Source organism: Platichthys flesus, chromosome 12, assembly GCF_949316205.1.
Source record: "Platichthys flesus chromosome 12, fPlaFle2.1, whole genome shotgun sequence".
Taxonomy (NCBI): domain Eukaryota; kingdom Metazoa; phylum Chordata; class Actinopteri; order Pleuronectiformes; family Pleuronectidae; genus Platichthys; species Platichthys flesus.
In genome coordinates, this window is record NC_084956.1 from 12,230,517 (window position 1) to 12,253,631 (window position 23,115).

The window sequence follows — 23,115 nt, forward strand, 5'->3', positions numbered from 1 at the left end:
TATTTCTGAGTTTCCTTTTTGAACACTGTGCTAATGCTTATTTAATAAATGGAGTCATTTCTAGTTTTGTTTAATTAGCTTACAGAAAGAAGATACATTTTCAGCACAACCAACATTCAATTTAGTATTTTTGCGATGGGACAAAAGGTTCATACAATCAATGGCTAAAGAGCTTTAGTGAACTTATAAATCCTGTGAGACTCAAACTGAACTAACAAAAAAAGCCAGGATGATGAAAATCTTCTCAATTTCTGTGATATTCAATCCAGTGATTTATTTATTTGGGAAAACACTTTTTGATCTCCACCATCCATTCATTGGTCCTTGATTCCAGCCTTTCGGACTCAGTGTTTCTGTTCTATTGTGGGCTGTGGATTGTTTGGTTGTGGTTTATTCCTCATGTCTGTATTCCTTCAAATCAATAAAAAAAGATCTCCCTATATTGTTGTCTCTCATCTGCGGGCTGCATAAAGCCACACATTCAGTTCAGTAACAATAAAATGAAATGGGCTTTCGAGTCAAATTTGTATGTTGGAGGCTTCTGGACACTTCACCCACCCGTCCACCATTACAGAGGTGAGTAGATAATTTAATACAAATTTAAAAAAAAATCGGTGAATTATCCCTTTAATCCCAACTTCTAAAGCCAACAGCAAAAAAAAAAAGGGTGTTTGTTCCTCCCTGTAAAGAAACACAAAAGTGACTGATGTCATTAGACATTAGAAAAATCCAAGCACCATTATTTTGGTATAGAATATTTGTTTGTGCTGTTCTTTCAGATCTGTTGGGTTTGTGAACCGGCTGTGTGTGTCATCTCATTACACTGAGCAGCGCAGAGCCTCCAGTAGATGTGTTACATCCTGTTGACTCTGGGTGGTGTGTCCCAGCTTTCATGTATCAACGCAGACGAGAGGCACAGACCGGCTGCAGGAGGGCGCCAGTGTCAAGTCACAGCCTCACAGCAGCTATCATGCAACTGACACATGTGGAAGCTGTGCTCATCCTCGGTGAGTCAAAGTCAACTATGGAACAGCTGATTTTAAATTTTAAACCAGAGTGTGTGTTGTCAAGGACTTTAACTATAACTTAGCTGTGTGAGTTGTATAGTTTATAATGCATGTACAATACAGTCAACAAAAAGATGTGCGTGTCATCATTGATTTTGAACTTGAATGTGTCAAACCTGCATTTTCTAGGAGATAAATACTATAAAATATTGATGAATCTAATACAAAAAATGTAGATATAATCAGCTTTTTAAATATATATTTCCATGCACTTGTATTTCAGGGATTGTTATTCCTCAGATATCCAGCATCAGGGTCTTGTCTGCACCCCCCGACTGTTGGGCTTCTCTGGATACCTGCATGTCAGATTTATGTGAGAGCGAACAGGCGTTTTACGGCGGCATCTGTAAAGGTAAAACCAATTAAAGATATCCAATCCACTAGTTGTGCTCACAGGGGGGACGGGAACATGTTGTCATCCATACGTGTTCTACCGGCATTATAAAAGTAATGATTGTATTTCCTCAGAAAGCTCAGGTCATGAAGCTGTTTAATTAGATTGCACTTCTTGGAGTATGGCCTAAATGTAATAACTGAGGCAATAGCTCGGAGCGAAGTCTGTACAACTGAATAAATAGATAATAGTTATAAAGAGGCCCCCACCTGCCTTTCGGGATAAAGCTTTGTTTTGATATTAGAGCTCATTAGATCTGATCTTGTTGACATGTAATCTGCATAGAACTCGCAGAGAGCTGCGGGCGCATGCTGGGAAACACCTGTTGCACAAACAAGAGCTTGCACGCTTACGGAAAATCCAGTTTTTCTACCTCGCTCTTGTGTTTGTGTCATTCAAGATGAAGGGTGCCAAATAAAGGGCTCAGAGGTCTGTAACTTGACCATCCAGACCGCACTGGACCAATTTCCCTCTCTGCGAGGGTGTGTGTGTGCACGGGAGGAGGAGGAGGACCTGTGCGACTCCATACAAGCGCTAGCCGAACAATGCCACAGAAAGCCAGGTGCAGTATTCTCAGTGGCTCTCTGTGATAAGCATTTACAGGTGGAATTACTGTTTGTGTTTGCCGAAGAGGTATGCTGATGAATGACCCGTCACTATTGTGCTGCAGAATGAGTGTTTATGAACAGCAGGTTGGTTTTAAAAGGCATTTGTGGCAGACACAGCTAATCAACCTTTCTATTGTTTGTACAGTGAGTAACAAGAAGAGGAGCACGGTGGTGAACTGGGAGTCAAGCACTTTGATAGGCCGTGGTAATTATTTGATTTTGATCTGACCTAAACTGAAGAGATACAGAATTGATTGTGTTTGCACTGTCTCATTCGCTCCATTTCTTTTTCTCATAGTGTATGACGGTGCTGGCTCCTGCTTTGACCAGATGGCGGTTTGTCTCGGTGACGCCGTTTTCCAGAAGCACCTGATATCTGTTCTCTCGGCGTGTACGGCAGATCCGTGCGACCGTGACCTCTGCCAGGAAGTGACGAGGCACTTCTACGGGAGCATGCCGCAGAACGTGGCGGAGATGCTGGTCATGTGCGAGTGTGAGGCTTCAGATGAGAGCTGCCTGCAGATGAAAACGTCTCTGCACAGCGGCCCGTGCGCAGACGAGACCCGGATCTGCCAGGAGAGAGTTAAACAGTGTCTTGAGGATGGTATCTGCAGGTAAATTCATTTTATGGTACTCTACACCTTGTTTTGCACACTACAGAAAGTTAATAAAGTGTTAGAAAAGTATTAGAAAATCAAATTTGGAATGAAGTAGAAGGTTTCGGTGATGGTTCTAATCCATTTTTATGATATTTGGGTTTGGTAATCCAACCATCGCCCCACTGATCTGTAAACCATGCTTCTACCTCCTATATGCCACAACAACAAATCCCAAATAACCAAGTAATGCTAGCGTGTCTGCAGATTTACAATGATCCGATGAATTAGATCTCAGGGCAAATTCTGGGCAGTCAGGCAGAACAGGTTTTTGGCGAAAAACTAATTTACATCCAATTAAGCGGAAATATCCATAAGGAAATATTCAAATTTCTTATTGTGACACATATCTCTCGCATATTTTATCAGTGCCATCTGTCCCAAAATTTAAATTTAACACAACATTTTATGTGGAGTCATCAGCCGGCTAACAGGGTGTTAGGGGTGATGAAATGCACTGTGCATATTTATTTAAAACACCAAGAATGCAAAGTGACCCCGCAACTAAAACTTTGTCATCCACTGATTCAGCGACCTGTTAGAAAACTTCCGAGCCAAATGCTGGAGCTTGGAAAACGATCAGTGTGGCGACCGTGTGGATGAATGTCTCGCCAGCATGGACCCAGCTTCCATCTTCTGGGCAGATCCTGAATGCAAAATGGCCTTCGTAGACACTCTGGGCACAGTGCTGCACCGTCCTTGTTCATGCAGAGGCGTGCACATTGACGACCTGCGGACGTGCAACATGATTCATGATGTGTTTCATAACAGATCAGTGTTCAGTGAGTAAAGCATTGATTTACAGGACAAACATTTCAATGATATAATATTGGACATATTGTGAGGTTTGTTTTTGATGTTCATTGTAGGGACATCTTTGAAAAGTAGCAGTGTTCCTCCTAAACCTCCGAAGCTCAACGAGTCTGAGCATCGTCACACACGGTCACATGGTAAATTTCCATTTAAAGCTCTGAACTCTACACTGACTGTGATGTTATTCAAATCAACGCCTGTATATCAGTGAGGTTTTGGATTGACAGAGTGATTCATGTTTTGTGCCCTCAGATTATCTGCTGTATGCCTTTGCAACTGTGCTGCTTGTCGGAGTCGTTGTTCTGATGCCTCTGGCTGTTGTCAGTAAACTTTGGTAAGTACGTCGACAACAACATGAGAGTATATCAATTCTCTGTTGTATTTATTTTTTTTACCTAAATTTATTTTGTTTTTTTTTATCTTCTTTTAGGATGTTGAGGAAAAGAGATGAAACGAAATTTCACCCTCCACAGAAAGGCCGCTTTGTTGTTATTCTCTGATGTTTGTTCGACGTTAGTGATGTTAACCACAAATCTTACATTTCTTCATATTTAACTTTAAAAGATTCAAGATGACAGTTTGGATTTTGTAGCGCAAATAGCAGGAATTCCACAACGTAGATAAAAACATATCTGAGCAATTCTGTACAGATTCAATCTCACGGCTGATGTGACATGTAATATAATCTATGTTATTGTTACTTTTGTAGTGTATCCTGCATGGTCTTTGTATTCATGTGCTTTATTAGAGAAAATGTATTTAAAAACTTTATTCTACAGTTAAACGAGTCTCAACATGAAGTACTGCTGAGAAAGATGATGATGCGTGAGATGAGAGGATTTTTATTTATAAAAATAAGAAACCTCTGAGGCAACCGACGAAATCTTCAGAATCGATCGCAGCTCTTCAGTTATTAATCTCTTCAACAGTTTCAAACTGAATCCATTAATCATTGTAAGAAAATCACATATCTGACACGTCAGAGATTGCTCCATTTCATTGTCTGTGATGATTTATCAATGTGCTATGCTGCCTCTGTATCTGATAATAAATCAACACATCTCTGAGCCTCTATACAATTTCAATAGGGCCTCCCTGTCTGTCAGTGCCCGTCAGTGCTCGGGCCCTTATTAGAAGAGCAGTAGAGCGTATACCTCCCCCAAGACTCGGTCCCCTTGAATATATATAGCATGTTCATCTGTAGTCTGTACGACAAGGTCAAACACACTGAAAGTCAGTAAGCCAGTCTAGTCTTTGTGTTATTCACTGGTAAAGGGTCATGCATATTCATTACGGTTTGTTGCACGTTCTTTCACGAGAGAGGCTCTCCTAGAGACTCAAAAAGATTGCGGGTCAAGAAATGGTAGTGAAGATCCCACGCTGCTTCACGACCTTTTCAGACAAACTCTTTTTGTTATTGTTTTGATTGTGCGACCCCCCCAACGGCCAAAGTTATATAATGTCCATTTATATCCAATCAGGTCGCACCTTGTCGCAGATGCTCATAAGCCGTTTTCAGACACAAACTCCAGGGGATTTCTGCAGAAATGGGTCAGGTCTCTCGCCGGAGTTTTCTTTTCACTTGTGACCAGCTCAGTAGGAGATTCTCCAATCAGTGAGTTCACAACAACACAGAAATGTCAGCAGCGTTGAAATGAGGGGAGGAGCAGCAGGCAGGGGCAGGAAGTAACCTTTTAATCACATGTTTTTGTTTACAGGTCATTGACACCGGTGTCAATGACCTGTTCTTATGAAAATGTCCAAAACAAGAAATGGATAAAAAAACTGTGGATTAAACAGGATCCACACCAAATCTGAAGTCATTCTTTCTCGGCCAATGTCCGAGATCACTTTAGTACTTTTGGCGTAATTCTGCTGAGAGTGAAACAAACCATTGTACCAATGGACGCAACAAAACAATTCGACTTCAAGGCTTCAGGTGAAAATACAGGAGCAGAATGGATTCAACAGAAAACACACAAACTTCTAAAAGCAATCTTAAAGTATTGTCGGTATGGTGAGAAAGGGCACAACAGGAGTAAGAACCCCTGTAAACAACTCACTCTGCACCGGACCTGCAGATTCTCCTTGTTCAGGGGATGTCAGGTCTCAGTCAGTGAGCATTTTAACCTGACTTCACTTAGAGAGGGAGGTAAGAGGAAAGGAGATGTTTTTTTTGCTCACTGTACATCTGCTGTTTGTGTGTGTGACACAGTCAGAGACAGGTGTCTCGGTTCTATTTCAAGGTGTGACGAGAGGAGGTTGAAAATACAGGAGAGGAGGAGATGGATGTTTTGCTCATCCTCAAAGTGGAACTCGGGGCTCTGCTCTCTCTTGGAGACTGCTCAGTTTCATCTGAGGGTTTCAGATTTTTCTTAGAATCTTCCTCCCACAGGGTGATGCTGAGTGGGGTTATATGATTGATCGGAAGATGATTTATCAATGTGTCTACAGGACTTCATGTGTGCGAGTGAGAGTGTTTCTCACTGTCACAATGATCCAACATCATTTAGCTTTACATGACGGCTGCAGCTGAGGGTGGCTTGCTGCCGTATATTACTTTATGAAGACATTTCAGTTGAGTTAATAGCTTCAAGAGGATGACTCATAAGGACCTTGTGATATATATACACCAAGTTATGTTTTCATTGCAGTTTATTTGTCTTTCTGTAGGGTTATGTAAAAGCTACTGAATCAGTTTTATTATAACTCGGAAGAGAGTGAGGTATGGGCCAAGGAAGGACACATGAACCTTTTTAGATATTTTACTTCAGTTTACAGTGTGATCAAACAAGCATAACCAATGATTTTTCCCATCAGGCAAAAATTTACTGTGTGCTCAGTGCTATCAAGTGTTAGTATGTTGAATCAGCTCCAGTCAGAGAACAACTGAAATAATGTAACCCAGTTGATCAACACACCTCCAGTAATCAGGATTTCCTTATTTCCAGAGCCCTTCTCTCAGAAATCACACATTTCATGATTATTTGACTTCTAGCATCTGATTTGCCTGAATCTACAAGCAGATCTGCAAAAAAAATTTGATTGCATCAATTCTTATTTTTGGATTGCAATCTATTTTATTACGGATTTTTGTTTGCATCTGCTATGAAGATGGATCAATCACAATTTAATACACTTATACGAATATCCAGGAATCTGCTCCTTAGAATCATTTGAGTTGAGCTTGAATTATCTTTCAGTCCCAGAGTCCACTCGTCTTTCACTGTGGCATCGTAATTAGGCCTTTACTGCTTTACTACAGGGACATCAGGTGAATCAGTTGATTGAGAATTAGCTCAGTGGACAGAAGACCAGATGTATCCTGAGCCCCGAGGAAAGAGACATGCACCATACAGCTTTTTATATTTTTTATTTATTTAGAGGATGTTAAAATAAAATTAAAAAATGACTGATTTAAATTTTTTCAATATAATAAAACATAAATGGAATTATTCCGCTGTCACATAGCACATTAAGTTCATTAAAATTCATCATCGAATGATGTTTTTACACAGAGCACATGAAAAACACAGATAAAACACGACCACATTTGATTTTCATACAATCAGGAGCTTATGTGATGGTAAATGTTTTTTTAATGGCAAAAAACAATCAAGGGGCACTTCTTAAATCCTCTTTGGGACACCTGAGGGCAAACACTTTTCAGTGGTGGCTTTTAAAATAGTTATTTATTTTATTTAATTGCTACTCATATACAATCTCACAGGGGAATTAAAGCTGAAAAGGTTATTCTGAGAAGTTTTCCACATGAGTATCATATCAAAAGAGAAATGATGTCGTCTCATGTATCTTCTCTGTTCATTCAAATGAAACATTCATAAACTGAGTTCAGCAAATAGCCAAAGAAAAAGAAACTGAACGATTAAAAACTGTTATCGTCCTCTTGCTAGTTAGCTTTTAAGGCCACTGAGCTTTGCAAATTTGTCAGAGTCGAATAAATGTGAATAACATTTAAAAAGCATGTTCATGACTCATCAAGTCATCTGTCTTAACCTCTTTTGATGAAGAATACTTGATGTAGTCCTCGTCTCCCTCTGGATACTTTCAAGCGGCTGTAACCTGTCCTTGTTCTTTTTTATTGTCCAACAATACAGATCAGAAGATAAGCGGAAATTATATTTCTGCAACATCATTGAGTCTTTGAGTCGAATAAGCACCAAAACTGAACAGAAAAACAGGAAACTGAAAAACGAAGGAGATGGTTTTAAGCGCAATCATGCAAGTATTAGTTTCAGACCAGGAATTATTAAATACAGCAGCAGAGTCAGGAAACTGAAAGGCAGCAAGAACAGGGGAAACACTTTTAAATGGGGAATCCTTCATCACAGCAGCGTCACACTGTTCTGCCTCTGGCCTGAGCAACCTTGGAGTTTGTCTGGCGACTCAAAGCTCCGCAGATAAAATCACCAGCCTCCATCACTTTGGCAAGGTTCACACCCTGCAAACAAATATTTAGCATCACTTAAAATGCAACATCTGAGAGGAGGAATCATGTGGGCGGGACGAACAGAGGGTGTGATCGTGTGCAACAGGAGACAGGAAACTAAACTGTAGTGAAGGTTTTCCACCAGCAGGGGTAGGAATTGTTAAATAAATTGTTCCTGAAGGTGCATGTGACACTGAGGACATTGTTCAAGTTGTGTGAAACCACAGATATTATTAAATAAACCTGTTCCGAGCACAGGGATCCTTTACTTTAAATAAGCTCTGGATGATTGTGTGAGTTTGGCCAACGTGTTGGGATTACAAAGACATAAAATACCAGCAGCTCTGTGAGACTAAAGACATACTCACTGTTTCAATGCCCATGCCACTGAGCATGTAGAGAACATCCTCTGTTGAGACGTTGCCAGAAGAACCCTGAGCGTACGGGCAGCCTCCCAGGCCGGCTACTGCCGAGTCCAACACGCAGACCCCCATCTGCAATAGGGAACACAGCAGAGACATTCAGCAACTCCATGTAAACTTCACCTCAGGTATAAAAAAAAAGAAGCCAGGAACAAAGATCCTTGTTTCTGCTGAATTGTTCTAGCCGCAGCAGCGCGCCTCCCCGATGGCTGCGGTTGTGTCTTACAGCTGTTCAGGAGAACTGTGGGCTCGTGTTTTGAAGATGAGTGGGCACGGTATGTCCCAGAGTACGGCTTAGTCATCCTCTTTGTCAGCTCTAAACACCAGCACCACATAATTACGGCCTCGTCTCATATAAGAGGAACATTATTCATGCTGAACAGAACATTTCATATGGTTCTGTTTCTCCTGGTTACTCATGTTTTTACAGCGCTCTGCTCTGCCCCTGAACCGTGGGGATTCATTTTTCCTGCCACATTGAGAAGGCATTTGTTCCTTGGCTGGACGGTGTCTGCTTACATCACGCAAACAATTCAGGAATCGTAGCGCTACCTCTCAAATGTGCTGTTAATGCCATTGATCATTTCTTTCACATGTATGAATACATCTGTGGCTGCTCAGGATCGATATCGTGAGGGAAAATTTTCAGTTTCTTTCTTAATGTCCAATTTTCATTGACTGCAGGAGTCTGGTCTCCACATGAAAATCTATTATGCATTATCTTTTATATTCGAGTTCATTCATTCACATTTACTTTCAACGCCCTCTGTAAGCAGACGTTACACAAAGAGATAGAACAGTCCTGACTCGCCATTTTGAATGTACCGAGCCATGAGCGTACCCATGTTTTAACACCTAAAAAAAAAAACAATGAATCCAGACCTTCAGTTTCTCAGATTCATTATGGACTTAGGGTCTCAGGATGTTTTCCACAGATTCGCGGGATCGTCATGAGAATATTAAAGAAGTTTTCCAGCTTCCGTGGCCGAGCCAGATGTCAGAGGATCCCATGGAGACAGAAAATTAACACGCTGATCCTCTCAGTGGCAGCGGGTCATGGAGGACTTTTCACCCCGCGGAGCAGGACCAGACAAGCTAAATTAAAGGAATCTCTCTTGCACTTTTTTCTTTTCCTTTCTTTTCTTTTTTAACAATGCTGCTAATTGGTTGCTTTTCCCCCCAGACAAGAACCTACTTCTTTCAGGGGGCTGTCTGAGCCAGCCCGTAATTGCTGTTTGTGTTGGCGAGGGAAGAGGAGGAGGAGGTGGGGGAGAAAGAGGAGGAGATCTACTCCGGTGTGCACGAGATTTCCAGACCTTGGTGAAAGCCAGAGCAGGATATTGTACTAGGCATCATTTTTGTAGTATAAACACGGAGTTGTAATCTGCCGTGCCAACTCTCTCGCGCTCAGCTGCCAGCCGTGTAAGGCCGGGGGTCGTCAGCGTACTGTTTCCGAGGAGAACAAAACCGACCCTTCAGCAGCATGCCCCCCCGTGCTCCTCTGGACAGTAACCACGCAGGGGATTGGTGGTCAACAGCTCGTGCTCGCCAGCATTCGCTTCACACTGCCCGAAAGCCAGATGTGCGCTCAGTGTGAACAAGTCTATGTCCACCGAGCTGTGGCTGTGTAAAAACAATACATTCCAGGGTAACGACACAGTACATTTTCAAACTTTCAATTTTTTTGGAAGGGGGGGGGGGGGGGGGGATAAACTTGTTGACATTTTACAAAGTGAGTGGACGAGGCTGAGGATGGACAAGCTCCCATTTTGGTTGGAGAACTGCGTCAGCGAGACAGAGGGAGTGTGTGTGTTCACTGAAGGATATGAAGCAGTGATGCTTAACCCACAACTACATAAACTGGGAAGCTGAAAGAAAACTGTGACAGATCCACTGCTGACACATATACAGCCTCTTTCCAGGAACGCATGAACAGCCCCGCCACGGGAAAGCGGAACCCAGGTATTGGGGGGGGGGGGGGGCAACTCTGCGATAAACAAAACAAACATTCAAAACCAAATAAATTACTTTTTATTTTTAACTCTAGGATTTATTGCAACACAAATATTCAAAGCTTTATAATCAAGTCAATCACCTTCAAAATGTACCTCTTCATGGATAACTGGGCTTCGTCAATGCAGAACAACCAATTAGAATGAAATCAGTCTCAATTTATCAAAGAATTTCTAGTTAATTTCAAGCTCAAGAGGCTCAGTTTTCTATGTGCAGGTGGCAGCTGATCATTTGATATTCAATATAATCAGTTTTTTTATTTGTATAATTTACACTGTGAAATTAGTTGTTATTAGGTTTGATGCTAAGATTGTGTTTCTCTATAAATGAAAATGAAAAATGGTACCTCACAATACACAATACAAATGTGGTGCTGCTGATGATGATGATGCTGATGATGGACGAAGAAGAAGAAGAAGAACAAGAACAAGAACAAGAACAAGAAAAACAACAACAACAACAAACCAAAAAAACAACAATCATGTTCTTTATGATCATTGCAATTTTTATATAAGTATGTGCATACAATAAATTGTTAATTGTAACATAATTAAAGTTAAATTTAGTTGTTTAGAAGTTATGCACACCCGCTCCATGTGTGACCACGAACAGGTTGTACTGTATTTCCCAGCTGCAGCAGTGCACAATACACCCAAATTGCAGGCAGGAATAAATAATTTTCCTTGCCAAGCCTGTGAAATCTAAGTACATACATTGTCATTGTGTGACCTGCCAGGAGTAGGTTTGTAACAAAGCCCCCCCAGACCTCCTGAAAAAAAGAAAAAGGTACAAAGACTGAGGAATGTCTTTATCAAGAACAAAAGAGGTGACTCAGGGCTGACAGCACTGGGGGAATTCATTTCTCTCCCAGTTGGTGGTGTGGACTTCTGGCACACAATAATGAAAAACGATGATAAAATCTTTCATTTCCATCTTGTTTATGGTTGAGCAAATGGTGGGCTAAATATCCACGGCTGCTATTACTCCCTGTGACCACGGGGCAGCTGCTATGAATCATTGTTAAGTGTGATTCACAAAGGAATTTCACCGTCCCTCTGCACTTCTTCACTGAGCCGCCCAAAATTAAAACTGACCTAAAATATATCTACTACTTTACAAATGGAATATATATATATAAAGTTTTTACATAGAAGATCAAAGTGTCTTATCTATCAAGTTATTTGAACAACTCTTTATTCCCATCAGGCATATAAACTTAATTTATTTTCTTTCAGCATGAGGTTATTGACAAATATAAGAACATGCCAGTACATATAAGTACACCCCCCGTTAAAGTGTTTTGTCTTTGTTTGGAGTGTAACACTTGTTACCTCTGAGGTGTTTTCAACCCCTTTTGTTTGTTTGTTGTTATTTTAAATTTTTTAAGCAAGATTATGCAAAAAATGTAATAAAGATTATATGACAAGATTTGATGAAAGGATATTCTACGGGTCAGGGAGAAACTCATGCAATTTTGGTGCAGATCCGGATCAGGGGGCTGGTCCAGGAGTTTCTTTTATCACTTTATTTAATATTGATAAAAAAGGGAGTTTTTTTTAAACATTTTCACGGATTTCCCAGGGAATAGTTCACAGATTTTTATGAAAACAAAGTGGCTTATTCAGGGGACCGATATCTATATGTGTGTATCATTTAGCTTGAGCGACTTTAAGGGGACTGTTGGCCGAGGTATGCGCTCTACTCAAAGCCATATTCTAGCTCTGTTGGTTAACTGTTGTTAGGTTTAACTCTTTTATTCTTGGGTGAAACTGTGTAAGGGCCCGGTGAATTTACGATGTATGCAAACTTGGAAAAAAATCACAAAAGCATATTTATCCCCTGCACAATAAAGTGTTGGGTCTGCGGCTGCGGCGCCGTTCATCACATGCTCAGCAGCGGGCGAACGAGAGGATCGTTTTCCTCTGGTCTTTAAGCAGAGCATTGTCAAGGTTCAACAGCCAAGCGACAGATGAGTTAGGAGTCCCCCAGGGCCCTCCTATCCACCTAGCTCTCGGTCGCTTTGTCCGACAGACAGTGAATAGGTGAGCCTTTGTGCCTGACCCCCCTCACATCTGTTGACCCACCCAGCCCCCAATGAGCTTCCTCCCCTTGCAGTGACAATGTGCTTCAGAGAACTGATACAGCCATATCTGCGTTGCCTCTGTTTTATGTCTGGATTTATGTCCCTTTTATACTCAACGTCGGCAAAGAGGTGAAAAACACCCTGACGGGAGCTTTTCTTCTACAGGGGTTTAAAGCCTCATCGTATATTTGTGAGCTGCGTATTTTGGAGTATGTTAGTCTGGCATCTTATACTCGTGTGCCGTGATGAGAGGGCCCTTTGGAAATATCTTATGTTCATTAAGATTCTGGGATTTTTTTTTTCCAGTGGGCAGTTTGTGAATCATCTTTTGATGGGGAGGCTTGGATCATGTTTCTTAATGCCCCTTTTCCTTGTTGACTGACAGCTTCTAGTTTTCTGTGTGTCTCATTGTGATCTACACTTTTGTTTTCGGGCGCTCTCACTGCTCGCCGAAAACAGAGGATGCATTCATAACATCATAAACTTAAAAACTGTTTTTAAGCTAAAGGGAAGATTCAGGTTAACAGTGAGTTTCATAAATATCTTTCAGCTCCATACTCAAACTTAAAATACTTGCTTAAGAGAACTTGTCCACACTTCAAAAATAAATTTAAATTATGTTATTTATTTTATCTGTCTATGTTGAAGAAAAGAAATCTGACATCGTAATTGACAAGAATTAAGTCACAATAATACGAAAATTAAGTTTAATTTTCGTATTAAGTTTAATTCTACGTGAATAGAGCCAGAATAATATAAAAATATATTTTTAGAGTTGGAGAGTGAAAAATAAGTAAATTTCCTCCTTCAGGTATTTGGGCTTCTTTAGTCTGAATAAATCTAGTTTCTTGTGCAATCTTTTCAAAGTGCAGATACTTAAGATAATGTGGTACTGATGTACCAAAAGATTCACTGCTATACTGAAGTATAGTTTCACAAGATACAAGGCTCATCATTTTAACACAGGCGTAGGCGGCTTTTCTGAAGTAACATGTTGCCTAAAATCACCAGTTTAATTCTAGTAAAATCCCGACTTCATTCTTGTATTATGTTTACAACTTCGTTCTCATCATATTAGGACTTTACTCTCGAAATGTAAGAATTTGTTTTCTACAGTGTGGCCTTAAAACTCTGTCGTAATAGTAGATCCTTATCTGGTAAATTGATTTGAATTCAAACTACCACAAATTACCTAATCTTCTGAGTTATTCAACAAATGTTTGTCGTCTTTCTGTCAGTCTGTCAGTCTGCATGTGGACAAACTGTCATCTTATTGGCTTCAAACTTGGTATGTGTGTTGTAAATTGCCTGAGAAAGTAAATTGTTGAGTTTGATGCGATGTGGGCATGTGATGCTATTATTAATACATTTCAAATAAACAGGCGACCAGTGCTTTGTAGCAGCCAGTGGGGGAGGGGCAGTTTGCCGTCAGTCGGTGGAGTAGAACATGTCTTCTTCTACGTCCTCAGATAAACTACAGCTTTGGTTTGTGACTGGGTCTAACTGTGGGTTACAATCGCTGCCAGATCATTTTTTAATAGTTTGATTACCATTCATTTGTGTGAAACCATACCATTCACACAATCGCTTCCTTTTTAGCAATTTGTCTTCAAACTAAAAGCCCAACATTAATTCTGTTGTAAGCAATGCTTAATGACAATCTAAATGACAATGTTTTAATTTTGAAAAGTTGTGAACTTGGGTCTGAAGATTAGATCGGTTGCTTAGCAGGCCACTGAAACAGCCGATATGTTATGAATGGAAAAAAAAAGTAAACAAGTTAATCAATCAAACACGTGAATAAAAATAAAGAAATTTCATTTTCATCTTATAATGACTACCGTCATTGCAGATAAACCAGGTAGGATGAACACTAAGTTTTTCCCACTGACCCTCTGCACTGTAGACTGTTTTTAAAAAAGCTGTGTGCACAACGTCAAGCACAGAAACAATAAAAAGTGAAACTGTAGTAATGTTTGAGGAGGACTCACTAATGACAAGAATAATAAGACGTAGCTCCAGAGCATTAACACAGGACAAGAGAACAAATAGCTTAAGAGCAGGCACTGCACTAGTTCATGAGAATTCCACTGCCTTTCCTTGAATCCAGCCAAAACTAATCAATGCTTGCTTTCCAAGATGCTGTGTTTAAATGTTCGGCAACTTGCACGTTTAAAAAAAAAATTAAAAAATGGATTACGAGCAGCTGAACATACGAATACCCAAGGAAGGAAATATGATTTAAAGCCTCAGAACAGACGTGTGATCTCTGCAGAGTTGGCAGTTACTTAAGGAAGTTGAAAGATATCCTGGAACAAGCAACACCACCTCAGCTTTGGACGCGGCTTCCACATCTGGTTGCTCCTCTTTATGTCATTGTGGGTAACAACGTTGATGTACGCAAAGGCTGGGCATTTTTCCACGGTCGGCCTGCGGCTCTCCACAAGAATATTTATATTCATCATGTGGAGAAGGACGTGCATGTGAAGGTGCCCAGAGAATCTTTGCCAAGCGACGGGAAAAGCAGGAAGAAAAGATGCCAGACTATTTATCTTAAGAGGATGTGTTGAATGGAGAGGATAATGCATTGAGGTCTCGAGCTTGCACAACGAAAGAATCAACACTTTCAACCTCCTCCTCCTACTAGTTGAAGGCCCTCCACAGATAAAGTACTGCCACTTTTCAAAAACAGATCAAGAGGTTCCTTTCATACTTTTCTTGTCAAAGAGAAATTCGAGGTGAACCCTCCAACCCGCACAGAATGACTATCTTTAGTAACTCTATTCTTCAGAGTTGCCTTAGAGGTTTGCAACCATTCATCCTCGTAGGTTTGCAGCCTTTCATCAGATCTTCACGGATGTCAGGTCTCTGCTTTACTCTGTTTCCAAATATGTCTGTTTGATTTCTGCCCGGGTTTGACAAATTTGCAAGCTCTTGACTTTTCCCAGAATTCACTGGTCCCTCCACCCAACTTCTGGAGCAGTCTTGAAGCTGTTCCCCTTCATGTAAGGACTTCCAGGAATGTTAGGTGCGGTGAGCGTTTATTACCAACTTATAATTTTTTTATAAATGTTTGAAAAAAAGATTGATCCTGTATTAACAATGACATTGTGTTCGGGGGAGCTGGTGTGTTTCTGTGTGCTTTTATTTTTCCCTCTTTTCTCCCTGGGCTCTCACTGTTATGATATTCATGTCTTTTGTGTCTCTTGTAGACAAAGTTGTTGATCTCATTGGGTGTATCCTTGGATCTTGAAATAAATCTAAATTGGATGTTTTTGGGTGGGTTCCTCTTAGTTTTTACAATCGTCCTTTACATCACAGAGCTGTTAAAACTATGAAAGTACAGTGGATCAAAGGTGAAGAAGTTGAAGCAGTTTGGCAAAATTCTGAAAAAGTTCCGGCTAATTTCTCATTTGGTTGTACGGCCAATATAGACAGAGTTTATAGAAAGTCTCAACTCAATCAAGAACATTTTCCCCCATTAAATCTACTATTATTTTCCTTCTATTAATGGTAAGGCAAATAATAACATTTCTAACAATGAATCGTTATGGCAAGTATTGATCCGTTGATATATATCATTAACTCTTACCTGGAGTGCAGTCAGGATGTTGGGCAGTGCTTGCCCATACGTGTCATGGCAGTGAACAGCCAGAGCGTTGGCAGGAACCTCCTTCATCACACTCTGCAGCATCTTTAACATGGAACCTGGAGTTCCCACCCCGATGGTGTCCCCCAAGGAAATTTCATAACAGCCCATGTCATATAACCTCTTTGCCACCTGAGGAATGGTGAGACAAAAATGTCAAAGCGAAATCAGCCGTTAATGTTGATCCAGTATGCAAATGTTGTTTCAAGTTTGTGTCTTCATTGAAATCAGAGAGAATAAAGTATGTAATTTTTAATTTTTAAATCAGTTCAGGCTGAAAGCAAGGAACAATAAGCTCTGTGTCTCATGATTGGAAAGGTGAAAATGAACTGGTGATACAAAAAAAGAGCAGAATTTTTACAGTAAATCACTTGTTTTTGTATCACAATACAAATACAATTTCAGTAAAAGACATTTGCGGTATTTCCGGTAAAAGATAAAAGCCTCCTCTCCTGTTTAGTGACACAAGCGTCACCTTATGAATAGATTTGAAAATACAATGAGAGAAACATTCAATGCAAAATCATGAATGTAAAACTGGCGGCAAAATTTAAATAACCTTTACCAATGTAAGCCTCCAGTTCATTGTCTGGCTACAAAACATGTCTTTATTTAATGCTGATATTAAAATAAAATGACTTTGGGTTAGGGTTAGTATTTTCAATAGTAAATCATTGACACTTTGAGCATGACTGTAGAGCAGGAAGGCGCAAAACAAATCTCACCTCTGCAACTTTGGAGGGTTCAATGTGTCCCTCGTGGGGACATCCCAGCGCACAAGACACATATCTGAAAGAACACAACTCTGTGAGACATTCAATACACTTGTGTAACATTTAATAGCTTGTGGTGGTTTTCACCAACTATAAAAACTCGACCACTGCAGTGGATGGAGTAACAATTCACTTTAATGTAGAGAAGTCGAAGCTGCTGAATGTTTTATTACTATGATTCTTGTAGGTGTTCCTGATAACAGATTTATATGTAGGTCACAGTTGCTGAAGTAAAAATCACCATTTGGACCGGCCAAATATTTTTCACTCACTCTCACTCTCACTTTTCTGTTGTTGATAGATGAACTCACTCAGTTTAAATAAAGATATGGTTTTTGTTTGGCCTCTGACATTTTACCAATTCATCTGTTTTGCTACAAGAAATCCCAGGGTAATAAAAAAAAAAAAAGATTTACAAGATTTGTGTTCACATCAGGTGAATCGATTTTTTTGAGCCGCAATAATGAGGTTTATTCAATACCAGCGACCAAGAATCAGTAAAGAATCAGTCTCAGCTGTCGATCATGGCGTCTCATCCAGCATCAGATAACGAATTAAAAAACAACCTGCTGCTGACAGGTCCGTGTCCAACCAGTTAACATGGAGGAGGCTGGGTGTATGACCTGTACTGCAGCCAGCCACTACATTCAAAACGGTTTAATTTCACTTTCGGGGAGCTGTCATGTCGCCCATCAAAGCCTATGGTTATGTAGAAGTAAGGTACATATATGTTACGTTTTCACCCTTATCCGTCTGTCCATCTGTTTGTTTGTGAACTAGATAAAGCAAAATCTCCTGAACGGATCGCCGATGAACTAGGTGGAGGGATGTGGTGTGTGTCAGGAGATAAACCCATTAAGTTTTGATGCAAATCTGGATCAGTATATTTTATTAATTACGCGATTTGCTTCTTCTTTTTTTTTACATTTTCACTGATTTCCCAGGGAATAATTCATGGATATTGATGGAAAAAAAGACACATTTTGTGAGTGTGCCATTCTGTCTGGCCTTTGCAGAGGTATGGACTCTACTTAGTTTTCATTCTAGTTTTGAAATAGAGAACTTCATGTTATCTTCAAGTTAGCCTTACTTTTCCCTTGTGTAACAAAAGGCCCACCTCTGATCCAGCAGTAACTCACCCTGTTTGCTTTGCTTTAATGTCCATCTGGACGTGTGGTTCTTGTAATGCACAGATATAACCTGGTGGACATCTGGAACCTTGCTATAAGAGGTATCATTACTGAGTTGCGTGTTTCCCTCCTCCATATAGAAACGTTATTTTCAAGTGTTTTGTTTGGAGTGAGGACAGAAATGCGATCATCAGAGCAGAACCAGAAAGTGCACAAACTGTTGGGAGTTCTCTCTCATTGTGAGTGACAATGGAGAGATGTGTGGAGAGGAGACTAGTCACCCGCGGACTGGAATGTGTCGCTCCTTGGCAGAGTTAATGACCTCCTCAAACCTCAGCATGCTTTCATCAATAGAGCAGTTAATATTTTTTTTACTGAAGGTCTCTGACGCTGAGCCAAACACGGCCACTTCAGTAGCACCGGCTGCTACCTAAACACAGGAGAGAGAAATGAACTGGTAAACCTGTGCTGGAGTGACACTTACGTAAGCACAGGCAAAACAAGAAGTAACTCAAATTGACAAGCACCAGTAAACAGTTGTGGTCTATAGCAGAGATCATTGTGCTGAATTAATGATTCATGCTTACAGCGTCCTGGAAGCCCTGCATGTTAGGTGTCAACACAGGGTACTGAACGTGAGGTGTTCTCTGGATTCCCCTGAGCACATCGGAGTGATCGGCCATCTAAGTGAAGGGGGAGAAAACATATGATGTAGGAAAATAAACCTTTCACATCATCTCAACGTGTTCCTGAGAAAACATCATCCCGCACTAATGTTTTCACATGCTGGCGCAGAGCAGACAATCCTCAAACGACAAAAAACACATTTTTTTTACGTTGCATTTTTCAGCTTTTAACAAAAAACTGGCAAGTTTGCGCAGGAAGTAAATGATGGAACAATTTACTGCAGTGAATGAAAAGGTGACTGTGTAGGATGAGTGTCTTATAATATTCTTTGCTAGGATGCTGGAGCTGCAGGGTTTATGCAGATGAGAGAGAAAGTTCAATCAGCACTGTTCTCTGTGCATAAAGAGGAGGTATTACCTGAGGGACCCACTTTGCAGACACAAAGCTGGTGGCCTCGATCACACGCAGGCCTGTTCGTGACAGCATGTCTATCAGCTGGATTTTAATCCCTGTTGGGACTATTTCCTGGGGAAGATTGAAAGGGAAAAGACTCTGGATTTGATTCCACTCAAGATGGGAGGTACAACTGGAAGACATTTATTTCGTTCTCTTTGCCATGCTGCTTGCAAATTTCATCAACGTCTACTTTGGCATGCTGAATCTGAATTCATATTTTTAGGGTCCATCAAAACTATACAACATTCCATATAATAACACGTTGTGGCAAACAAGATTATTCCTGCATCCAGTGCAATCTGTAAAACTGGTGGCGTGCAATAAGGAAATGATCAGACTGTGACATGCTAAGCAGAGTAAACTAAACCAGAAGTCGTGTCATCTTTCCTATTCAATTTCAAGGAAAATGTGAAACACATGCTTCTGGCAATTATGGCACAGAACTCATATGCTACGGATTGTTTTATGTATGACAGATACAGGAAAAATGGGGGTTTCCAGGGGTGACAAATCAAGGGCGCATGTAAATATAAATGAGATTCCTGACCGAGATGATAGTGTATACCTTTTCATTCTGAAGTCCATCTCTAGGCCCAACCTCAACGATTTTAACAAACTCTGGATACTCTTGGGCCGTGCTGGTCTGGAGATAGAAAAGAGAGTCAGGAGAGGAAGGGCCCTCTGTCATTCTTTAGCCGGGAGATGCTCTGGGACATGACATTTCTAACATGAGCAACACCCTGTACCTCAAAGCCAAATGAAACCTGAGAACCAAAACAGAACTGAGCTTGTCATGTCATAAGGATGCAAACACAGGAGATGCGTCACAGAGAGAAAACTGGGAGAGAAGTTGAGGGTAACTCCACACAAACCACAAGGGATATTCAGAGGATGGGAGGTATTTCCCTGATGTGAACCTCATCATTTTAGAACGCAGACTGTCAAGTCGTCCAACTTTATATACCATCTTTTAAGATCAGGTTGAACTTTAAAACCCAAACTGAGATTAAATATCACTTTTTTGGGGGGGTTAAAAATACGGGCTAACTGGCACGGCACTCAGGAAAGAGCATACCGCATCCAAGTCTATACAATCCTACACCTCATGTTTCTTGTAGTATAAATACATAGGGAATGAAAAATAAACAAAACCTTTTAAAATGTTGTTGTTGTGGTAAAGAAAGTAGAAAAGCTAAATCCTGGCCCTGTGCCTTTTAATCTTCCCCAAAATGTGATTGGTTCCTCTCAGCCTCAGGCCCCAACCCTCCATTTCACTTATGTGGTTTTCCGTATAATCCGACAACCTAACACAGGTGAAGGCATAACTTCGGAGGCGAAAAAAAAAAAAAAAGAGTGACGTGACATCGGTAATATACACTTATGAATGAACTCCACCATAAACAAGATTGAATGAGACAGGATGAGATTCAGCAGCAGACAGTCAGAATGAGATGGAACTATAACTATTACCGTAGTGATATACAGTACAACAATGAAATGCTGCTTTGTGTACAAGTTAATACTTCAGTAATACTTCTACTACTTCTGATAGACTAAGTGCATTCTGTCAATGCATTTTAATATTTGAGTGCTTGGTCTTCACAACCCCCCCTAACACTTGAAAACCCCCACAGGGGATTTATTAGAGCAGATAATCAGACTCAACCATTCAACAATTTGCGGGAAACAAAATCAAAACAAGAAGTTACATAATGTAGAAGCTTCTTGGCCGGTTCGACTGAATGTAAATATCACAGAGCAGAATTTCAGTGGACTGTTACATAAGCAGCACTCAGCATCAGTGCCGTCATCAGCAGCCGGCCTCTGTGCAGCCTCCCTGTCATGAGAGAGTCATGTGGCAGAGCATGTGCAGCAGAATAAGAAACAAGAGAAAACCGGACGCCCACCTTCTCCTCCTGCAGCCAGCGCCTCAGCCATGGGTAGTCCTGGACCAGTTGCGCGTAGCTCAGGCAGTGCTTCACCGTAGGGGGTACGTTACCCATCCGAATGGCTGCTGTTCGGCCGACTGCTGCCGCACCCCCGAGACTCCTCCGAGACTGACCTGAACAGGCCGCTGCAGCTGATATGGAGAAATTGAAGCGTGCGGTCAATTTGCTAATGCAGGCCCGGAAGATGGAGGGCCTCGCTGCACGAGGAGGTGGAATTAGTGGGAGCGGCTACCGGTGGTGGCGGGGGATGATTCAGCAGTTGCCATGGCAGCCACATCGCGAGCAGGGAGGGGGACTCAAAACAGAGAGGGATGGGTCAGGGAGTGAGGGAGAGAGGAAGTGATGTGAAGCAAAATGGCAAATGGAGCGATATGAGAGATAAATGCTGCACAGTGGGCCGGGATAACAGTAGATAAATAAAGTATGAGCATAAAACAAAAATGGAATGCATGTGTTTGCACAGTTTGCACATGTGATTTATGAAGAGACTGAGTGTTTTCTCGGTGGAGGCGTTTCAAAAACAATCTGAGTTATCTCGATTCCCGAACAAGATTAGATGCACATTCACCTCCCTGCTCTGGTGAGAACTGAACGCTTCAGGGAAACGCGCTGCTTTGATTGATCTCCTGTGACCTGAACAGTGGAGGAGGTTTCCATAGCCAGACGTGCCACTGCTGCCAATGTCAACTGCACGGTGTAATAAAATCCCTTGTTAAGGCCGGGCAACATTTACCAGAGAAAGAGCCATTCTCCTGAACCCAGATGTTAACAATAGAGGGGCTTAATGAAGTCCTAGCATTCAACCATCTCACCGCGCTAAACTGCTCCGTGATGAGAGAGCCCTACCTCGCTGTCGGGGAGAGGGGGGGCTCACATGATCGGCCCTGAAAAAGCTTCTTTTTTTTGAGCCGCACTTCAAGGTTGATGTTTATCAAAACATTTTTAAAAGCCTTTGAGCGTATTACCTGTTATTACATATGCATGCCTCTGTGAAGTGCAGGAAAACATGCGGTCTGGCAGATAGACTTTTAAAGAATACAATTTAATAAACCCTTATTTTCAAGCTTTTATTTGGTTTTTCACATACTGATTGTTACTTCTGCCAAAAATGGATAAAGTGATTTTCTTTTCTGTTGCAGTTTCCTGAAAAATAAAAGAAAAAAGTTCATTTATTTGAAATAATGACACTGTGGTTTAAATTCTTTTCAGATGACTGTAAATCTGGGATAATAAAAAGAACATTCTGCAGAAGCACAGAATTAGAGCAAATTATTTCTTGAATCACTCTGATGCCAAAGAGCACAAGGTTGAGCTTGCATACTGTATTCATAACTTTCTAAATAAATATGTTATGCAACTAATAATATCTAATAATTTCCTGTCTAAATACAAGGTTGAGAAATCTCTTGTTGTTACATCCATAATACACGTCATTCATCATTTCTATCTGATCTATCTTGACTTCTCAAGGAAACCTATGCCTTTTCAACGTTTCTTTTAAAATCAATGATAATTGCATCAATCACTTAACCCTAACTGGCCCTTTTAACATTTAACTCTGCAGCTACATTTTATCTTGACAAATACCAGCTGCGGAGGGTCACGTCAAAGATCTGGCCTTCGGGGGCTTTCCTGCTTTTTGGAATCAATGTAACACAGATGAGCAGAATCTTTCAAGTTTGAGGTGAGGTTTCACGTAGAGGAGGATTTGATATTTTGCAAGTAAAAGTAGCAGTTTGAAACGGTCTATCTGACGTCTGTGAGAAAAGGAAAAATAGTGTTTTTGTAAGGTATCAGCAAGATGGGTGGGGGGGTGGGGGGGGGGAGTGGGGGGTCAAGCTAACACGGATAGGTGAAGCATTTTGGTGTTTTACTCAAATCAAATGTTGGATCAACAGTACAAACCTCAGAAATCAATGTCATCAGACATAGAAACAACTGCACCAGCAACTTATACAAGATTAAACTCTGCAAACCGCTGATACTATTTAGGTTCGTGTAGATTACGCAAACAGATTCGCCTTG

At 40.9% G+C, this 23,115-nt stretch overlaps 2 protein-coding genes across 2 annotated transcripts; one reads left to right on the forward strand and one right to left on the reverse strand.

The window, feature by feature from the left end:
• The first annotated feature begins 902 nt into the window (after positions 1-902).
• Positions 903-4,600, forward strand: gfral (GDNF family receptor alpha like). Its single transcript, XM_062401365.1, has 9 exons — positions 903-1,007; positions 1,291-1,419; positions 1,862-2,023; positions 2,215-2,274; positions 2,368-2,683; positions 3,257-3,507; positions 3,595-3,675; positions 3,791-3,872; positions 3,969-4,600. The coding sequence occupies exons 1-9, from the start codon at positions 971-973 to the stop codon at positions 4,036-4,038; spliced, it is 1,188 nt and encodes a 395-aa protein (XP_062257349.1). The 5' UTR covers positions 903-970; the 3' UTR covers positions 4,039-4,600.
• Positions 4,601-6,367: 1,767 nt separating this feature from the next.
• On the reverse strand, positions 6,368-21,299 carry hmgcll1 (3-hydroxymethyl-3-methylglutaryl-CoA lyase like 1). Its single transcript, XM_062400445.1, has 9 exons — positions 21,049-21,299; positions 19,707-19,784; positions 19,103-19,210; positions 18,646-18,741; positions 18,340-18,488; positions 16,881-16,944; positions 16,099-16,287; positions 8,357-8,482; positions 6,368-8,000 (listed from the first exon to the last, which is right to left on the reverse strand). Exons 1-9 carry the CDS (start codon positions 21,142-21,144, stop codon positions 7,896-7,898), a joined length of 1,011 nt encoding a protein of 336 aa, XP_062256429.1. The 5' UTR covers positions 21,145-21,299; the 3' UTR covers positions 6,368-7,895.
• Positions 21,300-23,115: the final 1,816 nt, after the last annotated feature.